Genomic DNA, 27,330 nt, shown 5'->3' on the forward strand with positions numbered 1-27,330 from the left:
GGCATGGTAGTGTCTGATAATGGCCGTAACTTGGTGGCGGCTTTGGAGCTCGGCAAGCTCGCCCACGTGTTCAACTTAGTGGTTCAGTGGTTTCTCAAAACCTACCCCAATTTGCCTGACTGGTGAAGGTGTGCCGCGTGTGTGCCCATTTCCGAAAGTCATTTACAGCAGTTGCCGCCGGTCTGGCAATGCAGCAGCTTTTGAAATTGTCAGGTCACCAACTGTTGTGCAGTGTGAGTATGTGCTGGAACTCGATGTTCCACGTGTTGGCCAGGCTTTGTGAGCAGCAGAGGGCAGTTGTGGAATACCAGCTGCAACATGGTCGTCGCCTTTCCAGTCAGCTTCCGCTCTTCACAAGCGACGAGTGGGCATGGATGTCTGACCACTGTAAGGTTTTATGCAACTTTGAGGAATTAACACATATAGTGAGCGGCGATGCCGCTATTATCAGCGTAACCATCCCACTTCTGTGTCTACTGAAACGCTCGCTTCTCACAATGAAGGCGGACGCTTTGCATGTGGAAGACGTGGAAATGGGGGAAGACAGACCATCCTCAGTTTGTCTTCTCAGCGCGAATTGTATGATGATGAGGAGGATCAGGAGACTGTGGGTAGTACCCATAGCAGGTTTATTTCATCTGTTCAGCTTGGTTGGGCCCAAAGAGGATGAGGAGATTGAGAGTCATCCTCCTGATGAGGACAGAGAAGTCTTGTCTGTTGGGACTCTGGCACACATGGCTGTCTTTGTTATGCTGCCTTTCCCGTGACCCTCGCGTTATACGCGCAACTTCTCATCTTTTATTCCTGTGGTGGAGAGGACTAGCAAAATGGTGCAATAATAGAAGGTCCTGGTGGAAAAATTGCTCCAAACATTTCCAGCTGACAACACTGGAGGCAGAGTGCGTAGTTCCTTGAGCAACCGAGAAGGGGAGACGAGGGGAACAGACAGCAGTTTCAACACTCTCCAAGGCATGGGAAAGTTTTATGACACCCCGCCAGCACCCCTTACCCTGATGCGCGGCCTAGTGTCACAAGGAGGGAAATTCTTTGGAAGATGGTGAAGGAGTACGTAGCAGACTGTGTCAGCATCCTTAGTGATCCCCCTGTGCCTTACAACTATTGGGTGTCCAAATTGGACACGTGGCACGAACTGGCGCTCTACGCCTTGGAGGCGCTGGCTTTCCCTGCTACCAGCGTTTTGTCAGAGCGGCTATTTAGTGCTGCTGGGGGCATAATAACTTATAAGTGCATCCGCCTGTAAACTGAAAATGTTGAAAGGTTGACTCTTATCAAAATGAACAAGGCCTGGATTGCTCCTGACTTCTCTACTCCACCAGAGCAGAGCGGCTGAACATAAAGGCACTTTAAATGTGGCTTTTATGGTGTTGTGAGGGCAATTACCCCTGCGTGATTATGGGTTCCAAATTCAAATAGTGTAATGTCCACAGATTCCCCCCTCTCAGGGTCATCCACAGATTCCCCCTCTCAGGGTCATCCACAGATTCCCCCTCTCAGGGTCATCCACAGATTCCCCCTCTCAGGGTCATCCACAGATTCCCCCTCTCAGGGTCATCCACAGATCCCCCCTCTCAGGGTCATCCACAGATCCCCCCTCTCAGGGTCATCCACAGATCCCCCCTCTCAGGGTCATCCACAGATCCCCCCTCTCAGGGTCATCCACAGATCCCCCCTCTCAGGGTCATCCACAGATTCCCCCTCTCAGGGTCATCCACAGATTCCCCCTCTCAGTGTCATCCACAGATATCCCCCCCCCCTCAGTGTCATCCACAGATATCCCCCCCCTCAGTGTCATCCACAGATATCCCCCCCCTCAGTGTCATCCACAGATATCCCCCCCTCAGTGTCATCCACAGATATCCCCCCTCAGTGTCATCCACAGATATCCCCCCCTCAGTGTCATCCACAGATATCCCCCCCCCTCAGTGTCATCCACAGATATCCCCCCTCAGTGTCATCCACAGATATCCCCCCCTCAGTGTCATCCACAGATATCCCCCCCTCAGTGTCATCCACAGATCTCCTCCCCATCCAAAGCCGCTTCCTAGCTAATTTATTCACTGCACTTGCCTCTGTATAATTGAAGAGAAGTGTCGTAATCTCGCACAGGCGCACTGGCAGAGGCCAGGAAGACGGTGCATGCGCACTTCAATGCCTCTGCCTGTGTGTATGATGCCCTTCTTTATGTGTAATAAAGGGTTATTGGAGTGCCAGTTTCTTGTAATTTTTGGCATCCCTTTCACTTAGTACATAAGCTTTATGAGTGTGGAAGTCCCACTACCTGAACAATTGTACCACAATGTGAATGAGGCCCTCCTTTATGTGATATAAAGGTTGTATCTGAGTGCCTCTTCCTCAAAAATTGATTTTATCTTCGGTTTTGTGCATATTATTGTCAGTCTGTAAAAGTGGCGTATTTCTCGGACAACATCGTTCCCAGCAGCGACCTGGGAGTCCAAGATGCATCCAGACATCATCACCATTCTGTTCCTGGACCATTTCAGTGGTGTTTCCATCAATTTCTGACCTTTTCCTGTGAACCAGACACCCTCCCCTCTTCAGAGCAGGGGGTGCCTGGTTTAATGTTCTGGTTCTCCCACTGACTTCCATTGTGCTCTGATGCTCGAACACCAGATCACCCAAGCACTTTAGTGCTCAATCAACACTTATTATATATACTTTATTTAGTCTACTTTTTGGACTGATATACTTCAACCTATCCTATTTTATTTAAAATTGTCCCCATTAACCCCTTAAGGACTCGGCCCTATTTCACCTTACGGACTTTTAAGTCTGATGTGTCACTTTAAAACGCTTTGACTTATCCAGGCCATTCTGAGATAGTTTTTTAGTCACATATTGTACTTCATGACACTGTTAAAATGAAGTTAAAAAAAATAATTTTTATTTATATAAAAATACCAAATTTACCATTTTTTTTAAAAAAAATTGCAAATTTCCAAGTTTCAATTTCACTACTTCTACCTGCAAAAATAGTTATTACTTTACATTCCCCATATGTCTACTTCATGTTTGGATCATTTTGGGAATGATATTTTATTTTTTGGGGATGTTACAAGGCTTAGAAGTTTAGAAGCAAATCTTGAAATTTTTCAGAAATTTTCAAAAACCCAATTTTTAGGGACCAGTTCAGGTCTGAAGTCACTTTACGAGGCTTGCATAATAGAAACCACCCAAAAATGACCCCATTCTATAAACTACACCCCTCAAGGTATTCAAAACAGATTTTACAAACTTTGTTAACCCTTTAGATGTTCCACAAGAATTAATGGAAAATAGAGATACAATTTGAAAATTTCACTTTTTTGGCAGATTTTCCATTTTAATTTTTTTTTTTTCCAGTTACAAAGCAAGGGTTAACAGCCAAACCAAACTCAATATTTATGGCCCTGATTCTTTAGTTTACAGAAACACCCCATATGTGGTCATAAACGACTATACGGGCACACGGCAGGGTGCAGAAGGAAAGGAATGCCATACGGTTTTTGGAAGGCAGATTTTGCTGGACTGGTTTTTTGACACCATGTCCCATTTGAAGCCCCCCTGATGCACCCCTAGAGTAGAAACTCCAAACAAATGGCCCCATTTTGGAAACTACGGGATAGGGTGGCAGTATTGTTGGTACTAGTTTAGGGTACATATGATTTTTGGTTGCTCTATATTACACTTTTTGTGAGGCAAGATAGCAAGAAATAGCTGCAAGTTTTCACAGATGCGGCGATACCTAATATGTATACTTTTTTTATTTATGTAAGTTTTACACAATGATTTCTTTTTTGTAGCAAAAAAAAAATCATGTTTTAGTGTTTCCATATTCTGAGAGCCATCATTTTTTCAGTTTTTGGGCGATTACCTTGGTTAGGGTATGATTTTTGCGGGATGAGATGATGGTTTTATTGGCACTATTTTGGGGTGCGTGTGACTTTTTGATCACTTGCTATTACACTTTTTGTGATGTAAGGTGACAAAAAATGATTTATTTAGCACAGTTTTTATTTGAAATTTTTTACGGTGTTCATATGAGGGGTTAAGTCTTGTGATATTTTTATAGAGCCGGTCGATATGGATGCGGCGATACCTAATATGTATACTTTTTTTATTTATGTAAGTTTTACACAATAATATCATTTTTGAAACCATAAACAAAATCATGTTTTAGTGTCTCCATATTCTGAGCCATAGTTTTTTTATTTTTTGGGCGATTGTCTCAGGTAGGGGCTCATTTTTTGCGGGATGAGGTGACTGTTAGATACTATTTTGGTGGACAAACGCCTTTTTGATCGCTTGCTGTTGTACTTTTTGTGATGTAAGGTGACAAAAAAATGGTTTATTCAGCAGTTTTTATTTTTTATTTTTTACGGTGTTCTCTCAGTCATCATACGGGATATGTTTATAGAGCCGGTCGATACGGACGCGGCGATACCTAATATGTATACTTTTTTTCCCCCTATTTACCTTTTTTATTTTTTTTTACTTTATTTGGGGAAAATGAAGATTTTGTTTATTTTTACTTGAAACTTTTAATTTTGGGGGGGGGGGGGAGTTTATTTTTTAAACTTTTTTTTTCACTTTATTTTTTGTCCCACTTTGGGACTTGAACTTTTGGGTCCTTTAGGTCATGGGTCCTTTAGGACTCGCGATCCATGCTGTACCGGTACGTCATGGGTCCCTAAGAGGTTAAAGGGGTTGTCTCACTTCAACAAATGCCATTTATCATGTAGACAGAGTTAATACAAGGCATTTACTAATGTATTGTGATTGTCCAGATAAGGGTTGTCAACCATTATTATTATTTTTTATTCTTATTCAGGCAGACATTTTGTATGGACAAATTGGAAAACCATAATGAATAATAAACATTGCCGTATTTTTCGCCCCATAAATGGAAGTGCTTCCTTAGTACCGGAGGACTTGGGGTGTCTTCTTTCCAAAATGGGGCCACTTGTGAGGTATTTATACTGCCCTGGCATTTTAGGGGACATAAAGCGTGAGAAGTAGTTTGGAATACAAATGCGTAAAAAATGCCCTGTGAAATCGCAAAGGTACTCATTGGAATTTGGGCCCCTTTGCGCGTGGTAATACCTAATATGTATACTTTTTCTTATTTATTTAAGTTTTACACAATAATAGCATTTCTGAAACCAAAATAATTATGTTTTAGTGTCTCCATAGTCTGAGAGCCATAGCTTTTTTATTTTTCTGGGCGATTGTCTTAATTAGGGTATCATTTTTGCGGGATGAGGTGACTGTTTGATTGGTACTATTTGGGGGGGGGGGGTCATAAGCCTTTTTGATCGCTTGCTGTTGCACTTTTTGTGATGTAAGGTGACAAAAATTGTTTTTTTTTTTAAACTTTTTTTAATGGTGTTTATCGGACGGGGTCTATCATGTGATATATTTATATAAACTGTCGTTACGGACGCGGTGATACCTAATATGTGTATTTTTTCAGTTTTTATAGGAAAAGGCAATTTTTATTTATTTTACATTTTTATTTATTTTTACTTTTATTTATTTTTTCAATTTTTTTTAATCAAGTCCCTCTTGGATCTTGAAAATCCAGTGGGGCTGATGGCTGTACTATACTTTGCAATGCTCTTGCATTTCAAAGTATAATACAATTAGATGCCCTGTAGGTGGCAACAGCGGACTGTTTTGCAAAGCGTCCGGTTGCCATGGCAACCATCGGGGCTGCCATCGCAGTGCGGCAGCCCCGATGGTGGAGAGAGGGAGCCCCCATCAGGCTGATTCGATGTGCAAAGTGCAGACAGCTTGCAGGGGCACAGATCAGGGGGGCACAGATTGGGGGTGGGCACAGATCGGGGGGGGGGGGGCACGAGGACTCCATGTGATTTCAGGCTCTGATCTGCAGAGCGCAGATCAGAGCCTGAAACCGGCATTTTTTCACTGCCGCGAACCGATTGGTTAGTCTGCACAGACTAACCAATCGGATTGATTGCCGGCAAGGGGCCACTCTGATTGGTCCCTTGCCGGCATTACTGCACTGTCTGCTGTCCGTGACAGCAGCAGGGCAGGGGCAGAAACTTTAATCCAAGCACTTGCATTAAAGAGCTGCCAGAACGTTTATATACCTGGTAGCTGCACGGGGTATGTGCAGCTATCACGTATATATACGGATTGCGGTCATGAAGGGGGTTAATAACTATTTCTTCCTTAGGGGCTAGAGTCTTGGAACTTTTAATCCCTTGTCCTAATCACCCTAATAGAGTTCTATGAGGTTTGCGGAGGTCAGCCAGGATAGCAGCATGAGTTTAGTGATTGCTTTGGAGCCGTGCTGATTCCGCCTCTCTCAGGAGCACTGGGTGGGGTCTTTAGTTTAAATAGCACGCTGCCCAGTGTCCTGAGCGGATTATACTGTTCATTCTGTTCTGGGAAGCTTGGAGAGAAGGTTGGCTGTCAGTTCCTGCTCTCAGAGATAAGTGTAATTGCTAGTTCGGTTGTTTGTGTCTTCTTGTCCATCCAGGTTCTGTGCGAGCAGACTGCTCCTATCTCCCCACTTCACCATCTTAGGGAGTTCAAGGTTTTTGTTAGCCCAGGCTGGAGGACACTAGCACACCTACCTTCAAGGTCTGCTGTGGGCTGAGCAGTGCAGGGAAAGAGGTCAGGGATAAGCTAGGAGGTGACCCTCGTCCAGAGCATGGTTGGTGTGTTATCTTTGGTACAAAGTGTACGTCCACCGTGACACCAACAACAGTTTGGTGAAGAACAATGCATTTTCCAGCACGATGGAGCACCGTGCCATAAGGCAAAAGTGATAACTAAGTGGCTCGGGGACCAAAACGTTGACATTTTGGGTCCATGGCCTGAAAACTCCCCAGATCTTAATCCCATTGAGAACTTGTGGTCAATCCTCAAGAGGCGGGTGGACAAACAAAAACCCACTAATTCTGACAAACTCCAAGAAGTGATTATGAAAGAATGGGTTGCTATCAGTCAGGAATTGGCCCAGAAGTTGATTGAGAGCATGCCCAGTCGAATTGCAGAGGTCCTGAAAAAGAAGGGCCAACACTGCAAATACTGACTCTTTGCATAAATGTCATGTAATTGTTGATAAAAGCCTTTGAAATGAATGAAGTGCGTGTAATTATATTTCACTACATCACAGAAACAACTAAAACAAAGATCTAAAAGCAGTTTAGCAGCAAACTTTGTGAAAACTAATATTTGTGTCATTCTCAAAACTTTTGGCCACGACTGTATATTTATTAGTTTGCACAAAAGTTATAGTGTTTACAATCTATGGTACAAAAATTTCCGCATTTTGAAGCAGCTCTGACTTTCTGAGCACCTGTCATGTTTCCTGAGGTTCTACAATGCCCAGACAGTAGAAACACCCACCCCACAAATGACCCAATTTCGGAAAGTAGACACCCTAAGGTATTCGCTGATGGGCATCGTGAGTTCATAGAAGTTTTTATTTTTTGTCACAAGTTAGCGGAAAATGATTATATTTTTTTTCTTACAAAGTCTCATATTCCACTAACTTGTGACAAAAAATAAAAACGTCCATGGACTCACTATGCCCATCACGAAATACCTTGGGGTGTCTTCTTTCCAAAATGGGGTGACTTGTGGGGTATTTATACTGCCCTGGCATTTTAGGGGCCCTAATGCGTGAGAAGTAGTTTGAAATCCAAATGTGTAAAAAATGCCCTGTGAAATCCTAAAGGTGCTCTTTAGAATTTGGGCCCCTTTGCCCACCTAGGCTGCAAAAAAGTCTCACACATGTGGTATCGCCGTACTCAGAAGAAGTAGGGCAATGTTTTTTGGGGCCTATTTTTACATATGCCCATGCTGGATGAGAGAAATATCTCTCTAAAACTCAACTTTTCAAATTTTTTTATACAAAGTTGTCATTTTAGAGAAATATTTCTCTCACCCAGCATGGGTATATGTAAAAAGACACCCCAAAACACATTGCCCAACTTCTACTGAGTTCGGTGATACCACATGTGTGACAATTTTTTGCAGCCTAGGTGCACTAATGGGCCCAAATTCCTTTTAGGAGGGCATTTTTAGACATTTGGATTCCAGACTTCTTCTCATGCTTTAGGGCCCCTAAAATGCCAGGGCAGTATAAATACCCCACATGTGACCCTATTTTGGAAAGAAGACTCCCCAAGGTATTTTGTGATGGGCATAGTGAGTTCATGGAAGTTTTTTTTTTTGTCACAAGTTAGTGGAATATGAGAATTTGTAAGAAAAAAAACAATGTTGTGACAAAGAATTTGTAAGAAAAAAACAATGTTGTGACAAAAAATAAAAACTTCTATGAACTCACTATGCCCATCAGCGAATACATTAGGGTGTCTTCTTTCCAAAATGGGGCCATTTGTGGGGTGTTTGTACTGCCCTGGCATTTGAGGGTCTCCGCAATCATGTATGGCCAGCATTAGGAGTTTCTTCTATTCTCCTTATATTGAGCATACGGGTAATGAGAATTTTATTTTCCGTTCAGCCGCTGGGGTGAAAGAAAAAATTAAAGGCACAGATTTCTTCATTCGCATCGATCAATGTGGATGAAAAAAATCTCTGCCAAAAAAAAAAAAAAAAAAAAAGGAGGGGAAAGGCGTCTGCCAGGACATAGGAGCTCTGCCCAACATCCAAACCCACTCAGCCCGTATGCCCTGGCAAACCTGATTTCTCCATTCACATCAATCGATGTGGATGAATAAATCATTGCCGTTATTTTTTGTTTGTTTGTTTTTTTATATACAAAGTGTTTGCCAAAGCAAATGAACACCGCCCCTCAGCTCATAAGCCTTGGCAAACGTATCTTTTTTACTGCAGAGGAGAAATCTCGTCTTGCAGCACCGCATGCACCGACTTTTGTGTAATCTGACAGCAGCGCAATGCTTCTGTCAGAATGCACATCAGTGCTGCAGCTGGTTCATCGGTTGCTCCACCTAGAAGGTAAAAAAAACTAAACAAAAAAGAAAAAACCAGGCCGCAACGCAATACATTTATTAACATGAACTTTATAATAACATTTGAACAGAACATTAACTTTTATAAACTTTATTGAACTTATGGAACAGAACATTAACTTTTTTGCTTACCGGTGCTTTTTTTTTTTTGTTTTGCTTTTTTTTTTATTACCTTTTTATAGGACAAACCTCTCCTTCCCCATGGGACAATATGGCGAAGTACATTATGCACTTTGTCCCAGGTGAAAGGAGAGGTTTGCAGCAGCTCTGTGTGAAATGGCCCTAAGAGCCCTGTGTGCCTGTCCTGTGTGATGCAATCCCTATCCTAATAGTGTACTTGTGTGTGGTACTTCGGGAAACACTCCCCTAAGCATAGGGCAGTGTGGTCAGGACAGAAATGGCGGGTGTCACGCCTTATTCCACTCCTGCTACATACACAACATCTTTTTTGGGGTGGCGCTTGGGTTGAGTTACGAGCAACGACATTGGGGAAATGTCGCTCGTGTAGACGGCTCACTACACTGGTGGATGGGGCCACGGAACCTCCTGGATATAGGAGGTTCTCAATGATCTCTTCCTGAAATTTAAGGAAGGATCCTGTTCTCCCAGCCTTACTGTAGAGAACAAAACTATTATACGGTGCCAATTGAATTTAATATACAGGCACCTTCTTATACCAGTGTCTGGTGCGGCGGGACACTAAATAAGGAGCCAACATCTGGTCATTGAAGTCCACCCCTCCCATGAGTAAATTATAGTCGTGGACCGAGAGGGGGTTTTCAATGACACTGGTTGCTCGTTCAATTTGGATTGTCGTGTCTGCGTTAATGGAGGAGAGCATGTAAACGTCATGCTTGTCTCTCCATTTCACCGTGAGCAGTTCTTCGTTACAGAAGGCAGCCCTCTCCCCCCTTGCAAGACAGGTGGTAACGAGCCGTTGGGGGAAGCCCCCGCGACTAGGTTGCGCGGTGCCACAGCAGCCAATCTGTTCTAAAAACAAATGCCTGAAGAGGGGCACACTTGTGTAAAAATTGTCCACATAAAGATGGCACCCCTTGCCAAATAAGGGTGACACCAAGTCCCAGACTGTCTTCCCACTGCTCCCCAGGTAGTCAGGGCAACCGACCGGCTCCAGGGTCTGATCTTTACCCTCATAGACACGAAACTTGTGCGTATTGCCTGTGGCCCTTTCACAGAGCTTATACAATTTGACCCCATATTGGGCGCGCTTGCTTGGGATGTATTGTTTGAAGCCAAGGCGCCCGGTAAAATGTATAAGGGACTCGTCTATGCAGATGTTTTGCTCAGGGGTATTCAAATCTGCAAATTTGGTGTTAAGGTGGTCTATGAGGGGCCGAATTTTGTGGAGCCGGTCAAAAGCTGGGTGGCCTCTGGGACGAGAGGTGCTTTTGTCGCTAAAGTGCAGGAAACGCAGAATGGTCTCAAATCGTGTCCTGGACACGGCAGCAGAGAACATGGGCATGTGATGAATTGGGTTCGTGGACCAATATGACCGCAATTCATGCTTTTTTGTTAGGCCCATGTAGAGGAGAAGGCCCAGAAATGTTTTAAATTCGGAAACTTGGACGGGTTTCCACTGGAAAGACTGGGCATAAAAGCCTCCCATGTTGGCGGCTATAAATTGAGTGGCATACCGATTTGTTTCTGCCACGACTAAGTCCAAGAGCTCCGCAGTAAAGAACAGCTCAAAATACACCAGTGCCATTCCGATCTGAGCTGTCTCAACCCGAACTCCAGACTGGGCGGTGAAAGGGGGAACTACTGGTGCGGCTGAAGTTGGGGGCTGCCAATCAGGGTTTTCCAGCACCTCAGAGACTCTAGGGGCTCTATGGCCCTGTCTGTGCGTTGGCTGCGACGGGGGAACTACTGCACGTGCCACCGTACCAGCTTCAACTGCCCTTCTGGTGCTCGCCACTTCTCCATGTTGTACGGCAGTGCTGGTACTAGGTCCAGGATGGGCTGCGCTGCTGGTGTATGCCTCACCACGTAATCTGACAGCGCCAGCCCCACTCTGCTGCCCTTGAAAAAAAGCAAGACTGTCTTACAAATGGGAGGCTAGCGAAGTACCGGAAGCCGCTGCGATTGATAAAAAATATCAAAACTGATTTTTTTTATCGCTGCAGCACTTGTAAAGTGATTGCGCAGTGATAAAAAAAAAAAAACATTTTTGTCACTGCGGCGGGGCGGGCGTGGGTGAACGCACGTGTGGGCAACCGATCAGGCCTGATCGGGCAAAGACTGCGTTTTGGGTGGATGGCGAGCTAAGGTGACACTAATACTATTATAGATCTGACTGTGATCAGTATTGATACTATAAAAGTACCAATGCTGATTAGCGATACGCTAATCAGCGAATTAGTGACTGCGGTGCGGTGGGCTGGGCGCTTAACCGACGCTAACTACCTAACAAAGGGGCCTAAACTATCCTAAAACCTAACAGTCAATACCAGTGGAAAAAAAAAGTGACAGTTTACACTGATCACTTTTTTCCCTTTCACTAGTGATGAACAGTGGTGATCAAGGGGTTAATTGGGGGTGATGGGGGGTGATCTGGGGCTAAGTGTGTGGTGTCTTGTGTACTTACAGTGATCTGTGGTCCTCTGCTGGGACCAACCAACAAAAAGGACCAGCAGAGGAGCACAGAAGCCATTTAACACCTTATATTTATAAACATAAAATGTTAAATGGCTTTTGATTCGTTTTTTTTGAAAATCACCAGCCTGCCAGCGATGAGCATTGGCTGGCAGGCTGGTGACGAAATACTCCTTGAACTTTTGCCGGACTGCAATGCACATGCGTTGGCCGGCTGTGTGCGTCATCTCGCGTCTTGCGAGATGACGCACATATGCTTCGACGAGGAATGAATCGACCGCCTCCGGACCGCGATCCTGCGTTAGGCGGTCTGGAGACGGTTAAAATAGTGACTGGGGGAAAGGGTAATTACATTATAGGAGGGGAAGATAGTGCAGATAGAGATCTGGGGCAAGGTAATAGAACTGGGAGAAGAATAGAAGGTTGGACTAGAACAGTTCTTAAGGAAAGGTGTAGGGTAAAAAATATATATAAACCTTCATGAGTGAACAGTCATATTAAACTAATTTAATCCGTTTCTATGAGGAGGTAAGTTCTAGACTTGACCGCAGCGAATCACTGTATGTTGTATATCTTGACTTAGCATTTGACACTGTACCGCATAAAAGGTTAGTATATAAAATGAGAATGCTCGGACTGGGAGAAAACGTCTGTATGTGGGTAAGTAACTGGCTCAGTGATAGTAAACAGAGGGTGGTTATTAATGGTACACACTCAGATTGGGTCACTGTCACTAGTGGAGTACCTCAGGGGTCAGTATTGGGCCTTATTCTCTTCAATATACAGGGAGTGCAGAATTATTAGGCAAGTTGTATTTTTGAGGATTAATTTTATTATTGAACAACAACCATGTTCTCAATGAACCCAAAAAACTAATTCATATCAAAGCTGAATATTTTTGGAAGTAGTTTTTAGTTTGTTTTTAGTTTTAGCTATTTTAGGGGGATATCTGTGTGTGCATGTGACTATTACTGTACATAATTATTAGGCAACTTAACAAAAAACAAATATATACCCATTTCAATTATTTATTTTTACCAGTGAAACCAATATAACATCTCAACATTCACAAATATAAATTTCTGACATTCAAAAACAAAACAAAAACAAATCAGTGACCAATATAGCCACCTTTCTTTGCAAGGACACTCAAAAGCCTGCCATCCATGGATTCTGTCAGTGTTTTGATCTGTTCACCATCAACATTGCGTGCAGCAGCAACCACAGCCTCCCAGACACTGTTCAGAGAGGTGTACTGTTTTCCCTCCTTGTAAATCTCACATTTGATGATGGACCACAGGTTCTCAATGGGGTTCAGATCAGGTGAACAAGGAGGCCATGTCATTAGATTTTCTTCTTTTATACCCTTTCTTACCAGCCACGTTGTGGAGTACTTGGACGCGTGTGATGGAGCATTGTCCTGCATGAAAATCATGTTTTTCTTACCTTGCAGACTTCTTCCTGTACCACTGCTTGAAGAAGGTGTCTTCCAGAAACTGGCAGTAGGACTGGGAGTTGAGCTTGACTCCATCCTCAACCCAAATAGGCCCCACAAGCTCATCTTTGATGATACCAGCCCAAACCAGTACTCCACCTCCACCTTGCTGGCGTCTGAGTCGGACTGAAGCTCTCTACCCTTTACCAATCCAGCCATCTGGCCCATCAAGACTCACTCTCATTTCATCAGCCCATAAAACCTTAGAAAAATCAGTCTTGAGATATTTCTTGGCCCAGTCTTGACGTTTCAGCTTGTGTGTCTTATTCAGTGGTGGTCGTCTTTCAGCCTTTCTTACCTTGGCCATGTCTCTGAGTATTGCACACCTTGTGCTTTTGGGCACTCCAGTGATGTTGCAGCTCTGAAATATGGCCAAACTGGTGGCAAGTGGCATCTTGGCAGCTGCACGCTTGACTTTTCTCAGTTCATGGGCAGTTATTTTGCGCCTTGGTTTTTCCACGCGCTTCTTGCGACCCTGTTGACTATTTTGAATGAAACGCTTGATTGTTCGATGATCACGCTTCAGAAGCTTTGCAATTTTAAGAGTGCTGCATCCCTCTGCAAGATATCTCACTATTTTTGACTTTTCTGAGCCTATCAAGTCCTTCTTTTGACCCATTTTGCCAAAGGAAAGTAAGTTGCCTAATAATTATGCACACCTGATATAGGGTGTTGATGTCATTAGACCACACCCCTTCTCATTACAGAGATGCACATCACCTAATATGCTTAATTGGTAGTAGGCTTTCGAGCCTATACAGCTTGGAGTAAGACAACATGCATAAAGAGGATGATGTGGTCAAAATACTCATTTGCCTAATAATTCTGCACGTAGTGTATTTAATAATGATCTTGTAGAGGGGCTGCACAGTAAAATATCAATTTTTGCAGATGACACAAAACTGTGTAAAGTAAGAGGACCATATACTCCTACAGAGGGATCTGGACAGATTGGAGGCTTGAACAGAGAAGTGGCAGATGAGGTTTAACACATGGGAAGGAAAAATACATGTCAGCAGTACATACTAAACGGTAAAACACTGGGTAAGGCCTCATGCACACGACTGTTGTGTGCATCCGTGGCCGTTGTGCCGTTTTCCGTTTTTTTTCGCGGACTCATTGACTTTCAATGGGTCCGTGGAAAAATCTGAAAATGCACCGTTTTGCTGCCGCATCCGTGATCCGTGTATCCTGTCCGTCAAAAAAATATGACCTGTCCAATTTGTTTTGACGGTCAACGGTTCACGGACCCATTCAAGTCAATGGGTCCGTGAAAAAACACGGATGCACACAAGATTGGCATCCGTGTCCGTGATCCGTGGCCGTAGGTTACTTTCATACAGACGGATCCGAAGATCCATCTGCATAAAAGCTTTTTCAGATCTAAGTTTTCACTTCGTGAAAACTCATATCCGACAGTATATTCTAACACAGAGGCGTTCCTATGGTGATGGGGACGCTTCTAGTTAGAATACACTACAAACTGTGTACAAGACTGCCCCCTGCTGCCTGGCAGCACCCGATCTCTTACAGGGGGCTGTGATCCGCACAATTAACCCCTCAGGTGTCGCACCTGAAGGGGTTAATTGTGCGTTATCATAGCCCCCTATAAGAGATCCGGGGCTGCCAGGCAGCAGGGGGCAGACCCCCTCTCTCCCCAGTTTAAATTTCATTGGTGGCCAGTGCCGCCCCCCCTTCCTCCCTCTATTGTAATAATTTGTTGGTGGCACAGTGTGCGCCCGGCCCCCCCTTCCTCCCTCTATTGTAATAATTTGTTGGCACAGTGTGCGCCCGGCCCCCCCTTCCTCCCTCTATTGTAATAATTCGTTGGTGGCACAGTGTGCGCCCCCCCCCCCCACCCCCCCGATCATTGGTGGCAGCGGAGTTCCGATCGGAGTCCCAGTTTAATCGCTGGGGCTCCGATCGGTAACCATGGCAACCAGGACGCTACTGCAGTCCCGGTTGCCATGGTTACTTTACAATAGTACAATAGTAGAAGCATCATACTTTCCTGCTGGCTGCTGCGATTTCTGGGGGTGGTCCAGGGGGGCGCACACTGTGCCACCAACAAATTATTACAATAGAGGGAGGAAGGGGGGGGGGCCGCGCACTGTGCCACCAACTAATTATTACAATAGAGGGAGGATGGGGGGGGCGCACTGTGCCACCAATGAATTATTACAATAGAGGGAGGGGGGGGCCGCACACTGTGCCACCAACGAATTATTACAATAGAGGTAGGAAGGGGGGGTGGGGGGGCCGCACACTGTGCCACCAACCTATTATTACAATAGAGGGAGGGGGGGGCGCACTGGCCACCAATGATATTCAAACTGGGGAGGGGGGGGGGGGGTCTGCTGCCTGGCAGCCCTGATCTCTTACAGGGGGATATGATAGTACAATTAACCCCTTCAGGTGCGGCACCTGAGGGGTTAATTGTGATGATCACGGCCCCCTGTAAGAGATCGGGTGCTGCCAGGCAGCAGGGGGCAGTCATGTACACAGTTTGTAGTATATTCTAACTAGAAGCGTCCCCATCACCATGGGAACGCCTCTGTGTTAGAATATACTGTCGGATATGAGTTTTCACGATCTAACTCATATCCGACAGTATATTCTAACATAGAGGCGTTCCCATGGTGATGGAGACGCTTCAAGTTAAAATATACCATCGGATTGGTGAAAACTCCGATCCGATGGTATAAAAAGGACTCCTGACTTTACATTGAAAGTCAATGGGGACGGATCCGTTTGGAATTGCACCATATTGTGTCAACGTCAAACGGATCCTTCCCCATTGACTTGCATTGTATTTCAGGACGGATCCGTTTGGCTCTGCACGGCCAGGCGGACACCAAAACTTTTTTTTCATGTCCGTGGATCCTCCAAAAATCAAAGAAGACCCACGGACGAAAAAACGGTCACGGATCACGGACCTACGGACCCCGTTTTTGCGGACCATGAAAAAATACTGTCGTGTGCATGAGGCCTAACACTGACTTGGAAAAGGACCTAGGAATATTAGTGAACAGCAAACAGCTGTAGAAACCAGTGTCAGGCAACTGCTGCCATGGCCAATAAGATAATGGGTTGCATCAAAAGGGGCATAGATGCTCGTTATGAGAACATAGTCCTACCACTTTACAAATCACTAGTCAGACCACACATGGAGTACTGTGTACAGTTCTGGGCTCCAGTGAACAAGGCAGACATAGCAGAGCATATATTTGAGTGCAGTCATTCAGAATCCATTAATGAATAGACTTTCTACCAGATCATTATATGTGCATCAGTAATGCAAATGACCACATGACGCCCCGTGGTCGTGCTGCGGCCCACAAAATGCGGGCCGCAATGCACGAGCACAGTCCATGGGGAATCCGCAGCGGATCGCGGACCCATTCACTTGAATGGGACGCGATCCAGCCATTCCGCAAAAAGATAGGACATGTTCTATCTTTTTGCGGAACGGAAGTAGTGCTTCCGTAGGGTTCCGTTCTGTGGTTCCGTTCCGCACCATTTTGCATCTTCGGATTTGCAGACCTATTGAAGTGAATGGGTCCGCATCTGTGATGCGGAATGCCCACGGAACGGCACCCGTGTATTGCGGATCCGCAAATGCGGTCTGCAATACGGCAACGGGGCGCAGATGCCCGTGTGAAAGAGGCCTAATACTATACAATTCAAACAAATTATTATGCGAATCGACTTTGGATGTTTCATCCAATGTTGATTCGCTCATCCCTACTTATATGCAATGAAATTCATCTGAAAGTTAATAATTGAATGTTAGTAGTGTAAATGTGGTTGGCGCCATCCTGGAGGAGACACAGCATGGGTAATTGTCCGATGTCCTTTTGATATAGATGATTTGTTTGCATTAGCACTTTATTTATTCATGTAATACATTGTGGACTGTCTTATGGACTTGCATCCGCTGTATGTTCCCTCCAGTGATGTTGTTTTTATCTCCCGCACCATATTCTTCTTTTAATCATGTTTGTCAAATTTTTGTGAATTTTGCAATAAAGTATTAATTCATTATAAGCGGTCTGGCATTTTCTGTGTAGGTTTATATAGTGTAAATGTTAGTAGGTGATTGTATATAGATCAATAATGTATTTATTCTAAATATGAACAGAAAAAAATATAATTGTACTAGAAAGTAGGAACTCCCAAAACACAATAAACCTACTTAATTATTATTATTATTATTTTAGTGACACTTTATTTTATGAAGACTTTCATCTTCAAGATGTTCTTAAAAGATATGAAGTTCTGCATAAGGACAATAAGCATGCAAACTTGGTGTTATCATATATTTGCAAGGATGAAGGTAAATATACACATAATTCCTATCTCCCACCTCGAAATTATTATAAGTGGAGTTTGTTTAACCCCTTCAGGACCCTGACATTTTTCACCTTAAGGACCAGGCCATTTTTAGTAAATCTGACATGTCACTTTATGTGGTGATAACTTTAAAACGCTTTTACTTATCAAAGCAATTCTGAGATTGTTTTCTCGTCACATATTGTACTTTATAACAGTGTTAAATTTGAGTCAAAATATTTCATAGTAATACCCCCAAAAATAGTTATTACTTTACATTCCCATATGCCTACTTCATGTTTTGAATCATTTAGAAAATTAAATTTTTATTTTTTGGGGATGTTATAAGGCTTAAAAGTTTCGAAGCAAAATCTTAAAATCTTTAAGAAAATTTCCAAAACCCAATTTTTTAAGGACCAGTTCAGTTATTGTCACGGGGCGCCATCAGCCGCAGACCTGCTGCTTAGCTTCAGGAGCGAGGATCTGTGTTTGTTCCCAGGGCGGGTTTGCTAGCTGTGAGGCTCCCTGCTCCTAGGTCTGCCTTGAGCGCCGAGCTGATCACTCTGTGCTCGACTTGTCTGTCTGTCGGTCATGTGATGCTGGCCACGTCACATGACCTTCAGACCCCTCTATAAATACTGGCAGCCTGCTGGTCACAGGTTGCCTGTTAATTCTAGGTTCCTGGCATTTTGTTGGACTACTGAATACTACCTGATCCTGTTCCCTGACTATCCTTTGCCTGCTCCTCCTGTACTGCGAATCTCTCCTGGTATCCTGACCCCGGCTTCCACCTGATGATTCTTTGCGGACTCCACTGTAACTTCGTTTCTCTCCTGGTATTTCACCTTGGCTTTTCCTGACTATCCTCTGCTCATTCCTTAGTACTGCGTAGCTCTCTAGGTATTGACCCGGTCCGTTCACATTCCGTTATTTGTCTTGTCTGTCTTCCCAGAACATATCCTAAGTTAGGGACTGCCGTCTAGGACTTGCGAGGCAAGTAGGCAGGGCCAGGGGTGAGGGTGGAGCGCAGTGGTCACTATCCTCCCCCCTGTGTGTAGTGTACGTGACCGTCACAGATTAACAGGCCCTAACCTAACCACTGTATCATGAATCCTCTGGTGACCCTGACTGACCATGTCTCTAACCTGACGCAGATGGTGCAGGAGCTAGGGGAGAAACTCTGTTCTTTTGAGCTAGGACAAGGTACTTCCATCCCTCAGGCCTCCAGTCCGCATTTAGAGCCTCTAATTAATCTTCCTGAGCCCTTTTCTGGAGATCGGAAGAAGTTTCTTTCCTTTAAAGAAAATTGTAAACTTTTTTTCCGTTTGCGCCCCGTATCCTCTGGCCCCGGGACTCAACGCGTGGGCATTGTCATTTCCCGGTTACAGGGTGATCCCCAGGACTGGGCATTTTCTTTACCTGCTGACGCCAGTTGTTTAACATCAGTGGAGGTTTTTTTTTCAGGCCCTGGGTACCATACCCTGTATGATGAACCAGACAGGACACTGGTAGCTGAGACTGCCCTAAAGGTTCTGGTTCAGGGCAATCTACCTGCTTAGGAGTATTGCACCCAATTCAGAAGGTGGTGTGTTCCCTCAGGATGAAATGAACCAGCACTTAAGAGTCAGTTCAGGTCTGTCTGATAACTTAAAGGATCTTCTAGTGAGTTATCAGCTCCCAGAGACTAGAGGAGATGATGACCCTTGTAGTCTTATTAGGTGTGCCCCCTGATCTGTGTATCTCCTCGACCCTTGTAGTCCGACTTGACCGGCGGGTTAGAGAGAGACGTCAGGAACGACAGTTCTCTCCTCAGGTTGTAGTTCAGCCTGAAGACTATCCCACAAACAACACTAAGGTGTCTACCGAAGAACCCATGCAGGTCGGCATGACTCAAGGGAATCTGCGCCGCAGACGTGGAGTGTGTTTTTACTGCGGAGATCCTGGCCATTGGATCAACCAGTGTCCTAAGAAGGCCCTCTCCGTTAAGTCTCCCAAGGCAAGGCAACCTAAAGACCAGGTACACCCTGATATTACGAAATGTAAGCTTTTGGTACCTATAACAATATCTCTGGGGGTTAATAAATGGTCGGGTAAGGCCTTTATTGACTCTGGTTCAGCGGCCAGCTTTATTGACACTGAGTACGGCATTAGACTGGGTATTCCAATTTTTCTCTTCCTACACCTATCCATGTCATGGCTATTGATGCCACTCCCCTGGTAGGTGGTATGGTGAGGTCATGTACCTCAGAGATTTCTTTAACCGTGGGGGTGTGCCACTCTGAGAAATGTGTGTTCTCATCACCAACCCCGGAGGTTCTACCACCCCATAGACCTTATGATTGCGCCATAGAGTTAGTAGAAGGTGCCAGGTTTCCTAAGGGGCGTATTTATAATCTCTCTAAGCCTGAACGCAAGGCCATGGAGGATTATATTAAGGAAAGCCTCGGTAAGGGGCACATTAGACCTTCTTTCTCTCCTATGGGAGCGGGGTTTTTCTTTGTTAAGAAGAAGGATGGTGGTCTTAGGCCTTTTATCGATTACTGGAAATTGAATAAGATCACTATCCAGAATACATACTCTCTCCCATTGATTCCGGATTTATTTAACCAGGTTCTGGGGGCAACCTGGTTTTCTAAGATTTACCTGAAAGGGGCATATAATCTAATCCGAATCAAGGAGGGAGACGAATGGAAGATGGCGTTCAGTACTCCGGCAGGACACTTTGAATATCAGGTTATGCCTTTTGGACTCAGCAATGCCCCAGCTGTGTTCCAAAACTTTATGAATGATATTCTTAGAGAGTTTTTAGGTAAATTTGTTATTGTCTATCTTGACGACATTTTGATATTTTCTCCTGATTTCAAATCTCATGTGTCTCATGTTAGACAAGTATTAGAGGTGTTGAGGGAGAATCAGTTGTCTGCTAAAAAAGAGAAATGTGTCTTTGGTGTACAGGAGATACTGTTTCTAGGGCATGTCCTGACCCCTCACGCCTTCAAGATGGATCCTGGTAAGGTACTAGCTATTAAGGAATGGGTAAGGCCTTCATCCTTAAAGGCCTTACAACGGTTCTTAGGTTTTGCCAATTACTACTGTAAATTTATTAGGCATTTTTCAGTGATTGCTAAACCGTTGACCGACCTTACTAAGAAAGGGGCGGATTTGGAGAACTGGTCTACTGAGGCCATTACTTCATTTGAAACACTAAAAAAGGCATTCAGCAGCGCTCCCATTCTGATCCAGCCAGATCAGGAGAGACCTTTTATTGTGGAGGTGGATGCGTCTGAGGACGGCGCAGGAGCAGTCCTTTCACAACGTCCTGCTAGTCTAACTGAGACCGTGTGCATTCTTTTCCAGAAAATTTTCTTCCACCGAGAGAAACTACGACATAGGGAATCGGGAGTTGTTGGCCATTAAGTGGGCATTTGAGGAGTGGAGGCATTTTCTAGAGGGGGCAAGGCATGGGTAACTGTTGTCACTGACCATAAGAACCTTATGTTTCTCGAATCTGCTAAGAGGTTGAATCCCCGTCAGGCTAGATGGGCACTGTTTTTTACTCGTTTTGAATTCTCCATTACTTTCAGGCCTGGAAGTAAAAACGTGAAGGCTGATGCATTATCTCGGAGCTTCCATGCTTTTCAGCCTACAGAGGCACCGCCTGAATCCATCCTACCAGCAAATGTCTTCCTAGCAGCCTTAACCCAAGATATCTCGGCTCTCATTAAGGCTGAACAACATCTGGCACCGGCAACCACCCCAACAGATAAGTTGTTTGTCCCCATACAATTTCGTCTCCAGCTGTTGGGTGAGTGTCATGATTCTGCCTTTTGTGGACATCCTGGTTTTGAGGGCACTAGAGAGGGCCTTCGTCTCCCTCCGTCATGTCCCGCCCTCTCTCCTCCCTCCTTGCTCCTTCCCTGTCTGACTGACCTGTGGCGGCGTGGTGCGATCCCTGGGCCGGCCGGTGCTCTGTCTTCTGCCTGGTCTCCGGTGGCTGGGGTGCGCTGCTGAAGGACTCTGGTGGCGCGAGGTGTGGGATGCAGCGTCCGATGGGATGGCATGGTGGATGCACGGCATGGCACGTGAATTATTAAGGAGCTCCAGCTGGTGAGTCGCATGTTCCTGGCGTACTGTGGGCAGTGAGTGAGATCCCCAGGCGGCCTGTGCGGCGTATGAACTTCCAGGGGTACACCAGACCGGCTTGCTGCATGGATGAGATGCTCCACGGGACGAGAGATGAGTTGGCTGCTGACCTGCGAGGTCTGTGAATCTCTTTGAATTACTGAGCGACCCCAGGTGTATTTCTGGGCTAACTCTCTGTAAAGCAGAAGGGGACTGCATATGTCGTTTGTGACCAGCGCCATTCTGTCATTGATCCGAACCTGTGACTGAATGCAAGTGTGATCGCTACCTGATTAACCCCCTGACTGTGTTATTAACATCTAACTAACCGAATCTTATGCTAAGAGGATATTAATTGAGGGGTTACACTGAGCAGTCTACTAACAACATTAACAAGTTGAATACTGCTGAATTATCCGATGTTTATTTTTCTCTTTTGGAGTTGACTTTCTGTGCTGAGACTATTGTGGTAGCTCTAAAGTGTCAATATGGGCCCCAAAACACAGACACAAAGTAGGAAATCTCTGGGTACTACATCCCCTAAAGGGTCAGAAAACAAGAGCCCTAGATTAAATATAGAGAAGTATTTAAGATCCTCCACTACAAAAACAAGAGGTACATTGAAATCCACTGCCCGATCAGAGGAGAAGGAAGAACCTAGGAAAACTGTAACACCTCCTGATAACAGCGATAAGGAAGCTACAGATAACCGGGTATATATGCGCATGGAAAAAGTCGAGCAAAAATTGGGGGACATTTTGGACACTTTAAAAATCACTAATCAAGTATTAGGAGCATTGACAACTACCGTGGGCTCAATGCAAACTGATATTTCCCTCATCAGGGACGACTTAGATAAAACCCGTCATAGGGCAAATGAAACGGAACAATCCTTAACTGCTACTAAAAACGAAGTTTCCCTAATGGGAAAAAAATTGGAGATGATTGACTCAGAACATAAGGCCCTTAAGGAAAAACTAACTGATTTGGAGGATAGGTCATGCAGACTGATTGGATTCCCTGAAGGATCAGAGGGGGACGACCCGGGGGGTTCATTCAGGAATGGCTGCTGGACTCCCTGGGTCGAAAGTCCTTAGGCGATGTGTAAGAGGAACATGGGCCTTAATTGTCCTGTGTACCATGGGGAGGGGGGATGTTTTCACTGCTGCGGGACCCGATGTATAACCAGAAAGGGAGTGGATAATATCGACCACCCACCATGGTTGAGTAAATGTCACGGATTTTTACATGGAATGTCCGCGGATTGGTGGATAAGTTCAAACGAAGGGTGGTCTATGATACCATCTCTAGACATTTACCTGCTATCGTGGCGCTACTTGAGACCCACCTAATCGCGGAAAGAATATATTATATGCGAAAACCCTGGACGCGGTACGAGTACCACTCCCATTATTCGGCCTATTCACGAGGAGTAAGTATGTATTTATCCATAGAAGTGTAGACTATGAACCATATGATCAATGGGTTGATAAAGAGGGAAGATTTGTATTTTTATATGGCCGTGGAAGGGACTGGTATGCGTGCTCGCGTTTGTATATATCCCCCCCCCCTTTTTTTTTCCTCTGAGGTAGTGAGAAAACTTGCGGAATATGTATGTAAGAGGGACTCGTGCCCCATATTAGTGATGGGAGATTTTATTTCCGTTATGGATAACAAGGATAGAGTATCTATGATTAGTGGAGGGGGGAAAGTCAACGGTCAGTTCACGACCCTTAGCAGGATCTGTCAGGAGTTGGGTCTTACGGATGTGTGGCGGAATCTATATGGAGAGAAAATCGTTTTCTCATGTTTTAGTAGATCTTGCAGGGTCATGTCAAGGATAGATTTATCCTTGGCAATCCCCGAATTTTTGGTACGGATACAAAAAATGAAGTATGAGCCACATGGCATATCCGACCACACTCCAATGTCGCTGTCGATGGTTGATACTGCGTCCTTAAAGGGAAGAAAACCCTTTAGGTTAAAGAATCAGGGAAGATATTTTAGAGTTTTGGGCACTAAATTATGGCTCCACTCATATACATTTTGTGTGGGACTCTCTGAAGGCCATGATAAGAGGGATATATTGGAAGAGAATCAGGAAAAAAAGGGCAGAATATGCTAAGACGGAAAAGGAATTGGCAGAGAGGGTAGGGGCCCTGGAGGTAGACCTGGCCAGAGGCCTTTGCGGGACAACAGGCCTTCTTTGAAAAAGGAAAAACGGGTAGAATGTTGGCATCTGTAGTGGCTAATCAAAGGACCCAAATCCCAATAAAGCAAATTAAGTTACCTACCAGTGCACTAGCTAATGATTATTTAACCATTAAAACCACCTTTATAGAATATTTCACCAAATTATATAATTCCGATCTTGGGGTGGAAGAGGGAGCCTCCGCTTCCTCTTTTTTGGACAGCGTGGCACTCCCTTGCCTCTCCAATCAAGATTATTTGAAATTGAACTCGCCAATCACTCTTGAAGAACTAGAATCTGCCGTTGATAGCATAAAGGGCAATACGGCCCCAGGGCGAGATGGACTACCTTTTGAACTATATAGAGCACATCGTAAAACGGTATTGCCCCTCCTTCTTCAAATGTTTAATGAATCTTGGAGGAGTGGCTTACTCCCTCCGTCCTTGAGGGAAGCTTCTATCTCTCTAATCTTGAAAAAGGATAAAGATGGGACGGAGGTTGGATCCTATCGCCCAATTTCATTACTTAATACTGACTACAAGATATTGGCTAAAGTGCTTGCTAATAGGCTGAAGGGGGTCATACACTGTCTGATCCATCCGGATCACACGGGTTTTTATCTCAAAACAAAACATACAGTCTAATATCCGCCAAGCCTTCCTTAACCACTTCAACCCCCGCTAGCTGAAACCCCCTTAATGACCAGGCCACTTTTTACACTTCTGCACTACACTACTTTCACAGTTTATTGCTTGTCATGCAACTTACCACCCTAATTAATTTTACCTCCTTTTCTTCTCACTAATAGAGCTTTCATTTGGTGGTATTTCATTGCTGCTGACATTTTAACTTTTTTTTTTATTAATCAAAATTTAACAATTTTTTGCAAAAAAATGACATTTTTCACTTTCAGCTGTAAAATTTTGCAAAATAAACGACATCCATATATACATTTTTCGCTAAATTTATTGTTCTACATGTCTTTGATAAAAAAAAATGGTTTAGGTATGGCGAGTTCCTAGAATTTTTTATTTTTTGTCACAAGTTAGCAGAAAATTATTATTATTTTATTTTTTATTTTTTCCTTACAAAGTCTCATATTCCACTAACTTGTGACAAAAAATAAAAAGTTCTAGGAACTCGCCATGCCCCTCACGGAATACCTTGGGGCGTCTTCTTTCCAAAATGGGGTCACTTGTGGGGTAGTTACACTGCCCTGGCAATTTAGGGGCCCATATGTGTGAGAAGTAGTTTGCAATCAAAATGTGTAAAAAATGGCCTGCGAAATCCAAAAGGTGCTCTTTGGAATGTGTGCCCCTTTGCCCACCTAGGCTGCAATAAAGTGTCACACATCTGGTATCGCCGTACTCAGGAGAAGTTGGGGAATGTGTTTTGGGGTGTCAGTTTACATATACCCATGCTGGGTGAGAGAAATATCTTGGCCAAAGACAACTTTTCCCATTTTTTTATACAGAGTTGGCATTTGACCAAGATATTTATCTCACCCAGCATGGGTATATGTAAAATGACACCCCAAAACACATTCCCCAACTTCTCCTGAGTACGGCGATACCACATGTGTGACACTTTTTTGCAGCCTAGATGCGCAAAGGTGCCCAAATTCCTTTTAGGAGGGCATTTTTAGACATTTGGATCCCAGACTTCTTCTCACGCTTTAGGGCCCCTAAAAAGCCAGGGCAGTATAAATACCCCACATGTGACCCCACTTTGGAAAGAAGACACCCCAAGGTATTCAATGTGGGGCCTGGCGAGTTCATAGAATTTTTTTTTTTTTTTGGCATAAGTTAGCGGAAATTGATTGTTTTTTCTCACAAAGTCTCACTTTCCGCTAACTTGGGACAAAAATTTAAATCTTTCATGGACTCAATATGCCCCTCAGCGAATACCTTGGGGTGTCTTCTTTCCAAAATGGGGTCAGTTGTGGGGTGTTTGTACTGCCCTGGCATTTGAGGGTCTCCGCAATCATTACATGTATGGCCAGCATTAGGAGTTTCTGCTAGTCTCCTTATATTGAGCATACAGGTAATGAGATATTTTTTTTCCGTTCAGCCTCTGGGCTGAAAAAAAACAAACAAACGGCACAGATCTCTTCATTCGCATCGATCAATGTGGATGAAAAAATCTCTGCCAAACAAAAAAGGAGGGGAAAGGCGTCTGCCAGGACATAGGAGCTCCGCCCAACATCCATACCCACTTAGCTCGTATGCCCTGGCAAACCAGATTTCTCCATTCACATCAATCGATGTGGATGAATAAATCATTGCGGGGATTTATTTTTTATTTTATTTTTTATATACAAAGTGTTTGCCAAAGCATAGGAACACCGCCTCCTCCTCAGCTCATATGCCTTGGCAAACGTATCTTTTACTGCAGAGGAGAAATCTCGTCTTGCAGCGCCACATACACCGACTTGCGTGTAATCTGACAGCAGCACAATGCTTCTGTCAGAATGCACATCAGTGCTGCAGCTAGTCGATCGGTTGGTCCACCTGGAAGGTAAAAAAAAAAAAAAAAGAAAAAAACAGGCCGCAACGCAATAATTTTATTAACTTTGGAACAGAACATATAAACTTTAACTTTTTGAACTGAACATTAACCTTTTTGCTTACTGGTGTTTTTTTTTTCTTTTTTACCTTTATAGAACAAACCTCTCCTTCCCCATGGGTCAATGTGCAAAGCGCAAATCGCCCAAAGATGTGGCGAAGTGCGTTATGCACTTTGTCCCATGTGAAAGGAGACGTTTGCAGCAGCTGTGAGTGAATGGGCCCTAATAGCCCTGTGTGCCTGTCCTGGTGAAATGTGATCCCTATGCTAGGTGTACCTGTGTGTGGTACTTCCGAAAACAATCCCCTAAGCATAGGGCAGGGTGGTCAGGACAGTCAGGACAGAAATAGCGGGTGTCACGCCTTATTCCACTCCTGCTACAGACACAACATCTTTTTCGGGGTGACGGTTGGGTTGAGGTACCGGCAACAACATTGGGGAAATGTTGCTCGTGTAGACGGCTAACTACACTGGTGGATGGGGCCACGGAACCTCCTGGGTACAGGAGGTTCTCGATGATCTCTTCCTGAAATTTGAGGAAGGATCGTGTTCTCCCAGCCTTACTGTAGAGAACAAAACTATTATACAGAGCCAATTGAATCAAATATGCAGACACCTTCTTATACCAGCGTCTGGTTCTGCGGGAAACTAAATACGGAGACAACATCTGGTCATTGACGTCCACCCCTCCCATGTGAAGGTTATAGTCGTGGACTGAGAGGGGCTTTTCAATGACACGGGTTGCTTGCTCAATTTGTATTGTCGTGTCTGCGTGAATGGAGGAGAGCATGTAAACGTCACGCTTGTCTCTCAATTTCACCGCGAGCAGTTCTTCGTTACACAATGCAGCCCTCTCCCCCCTTGCAAGACGGGTGGTAACAAGCCGTTGGGGGAAGCCCGCGCGACTAGTTTGCGCTGTGCCACAGGCCGAAACAAATGCCTAAAGAGGGCCACACTTGTGTAGAAATTGTCCACATAAAGATGGTACCCCTTGCCGAATAAAGGTGACACCAAGTCCCAGACTG

At 44.5% G+C, this 27,330-nt stretch overlaps 1 protein-coding gene across 4 annotated transcripts in view; it reads left to right on the forward strand.

Annotated features, from left to right (window-relative positions):
• The window catches only part of LOC122945248 (glucose-1-phosphate thymidylyltransferase-like), a 341,472-nt gene that overhangs the window by 193,514 nt on the left and 120,628 nt on the right, over positions 1-27,330 (forward strand). For all 4 annotated transcript variants that reach the window (XR_006391102.1, XM_044304264.1, XM_044304266.1 and 1 more), the window contains exon 5: positions 17,316-17,431. Coding sequence is in view for 3 of the 4 variants with exons in the window: in XM_044304264.1 (XP_044160199.1) it covers positions 17,316-17,431 (116 nt within the window). In the remaining variant the exon portion in view is untranslated. The remainder of the gene's footprint in view (positions 1-17,315; positions 17,432-27,330) is intronic.

The sequence above is a fragment of the Bufo gargarizans genome, chromosome 8, assembly GCF_014858855.1.
Source record: "Bufo gargarizans isolate SCDJY-AF-19 chromosome 8, ASM1485885v1, whole genome shotgun sequence".
Lineage (NCBI taxonomy): Eukaryota > Metazoa > Chordata > Amphibia > Anura > Bufonidae > Bufo > Bufo gargarizans.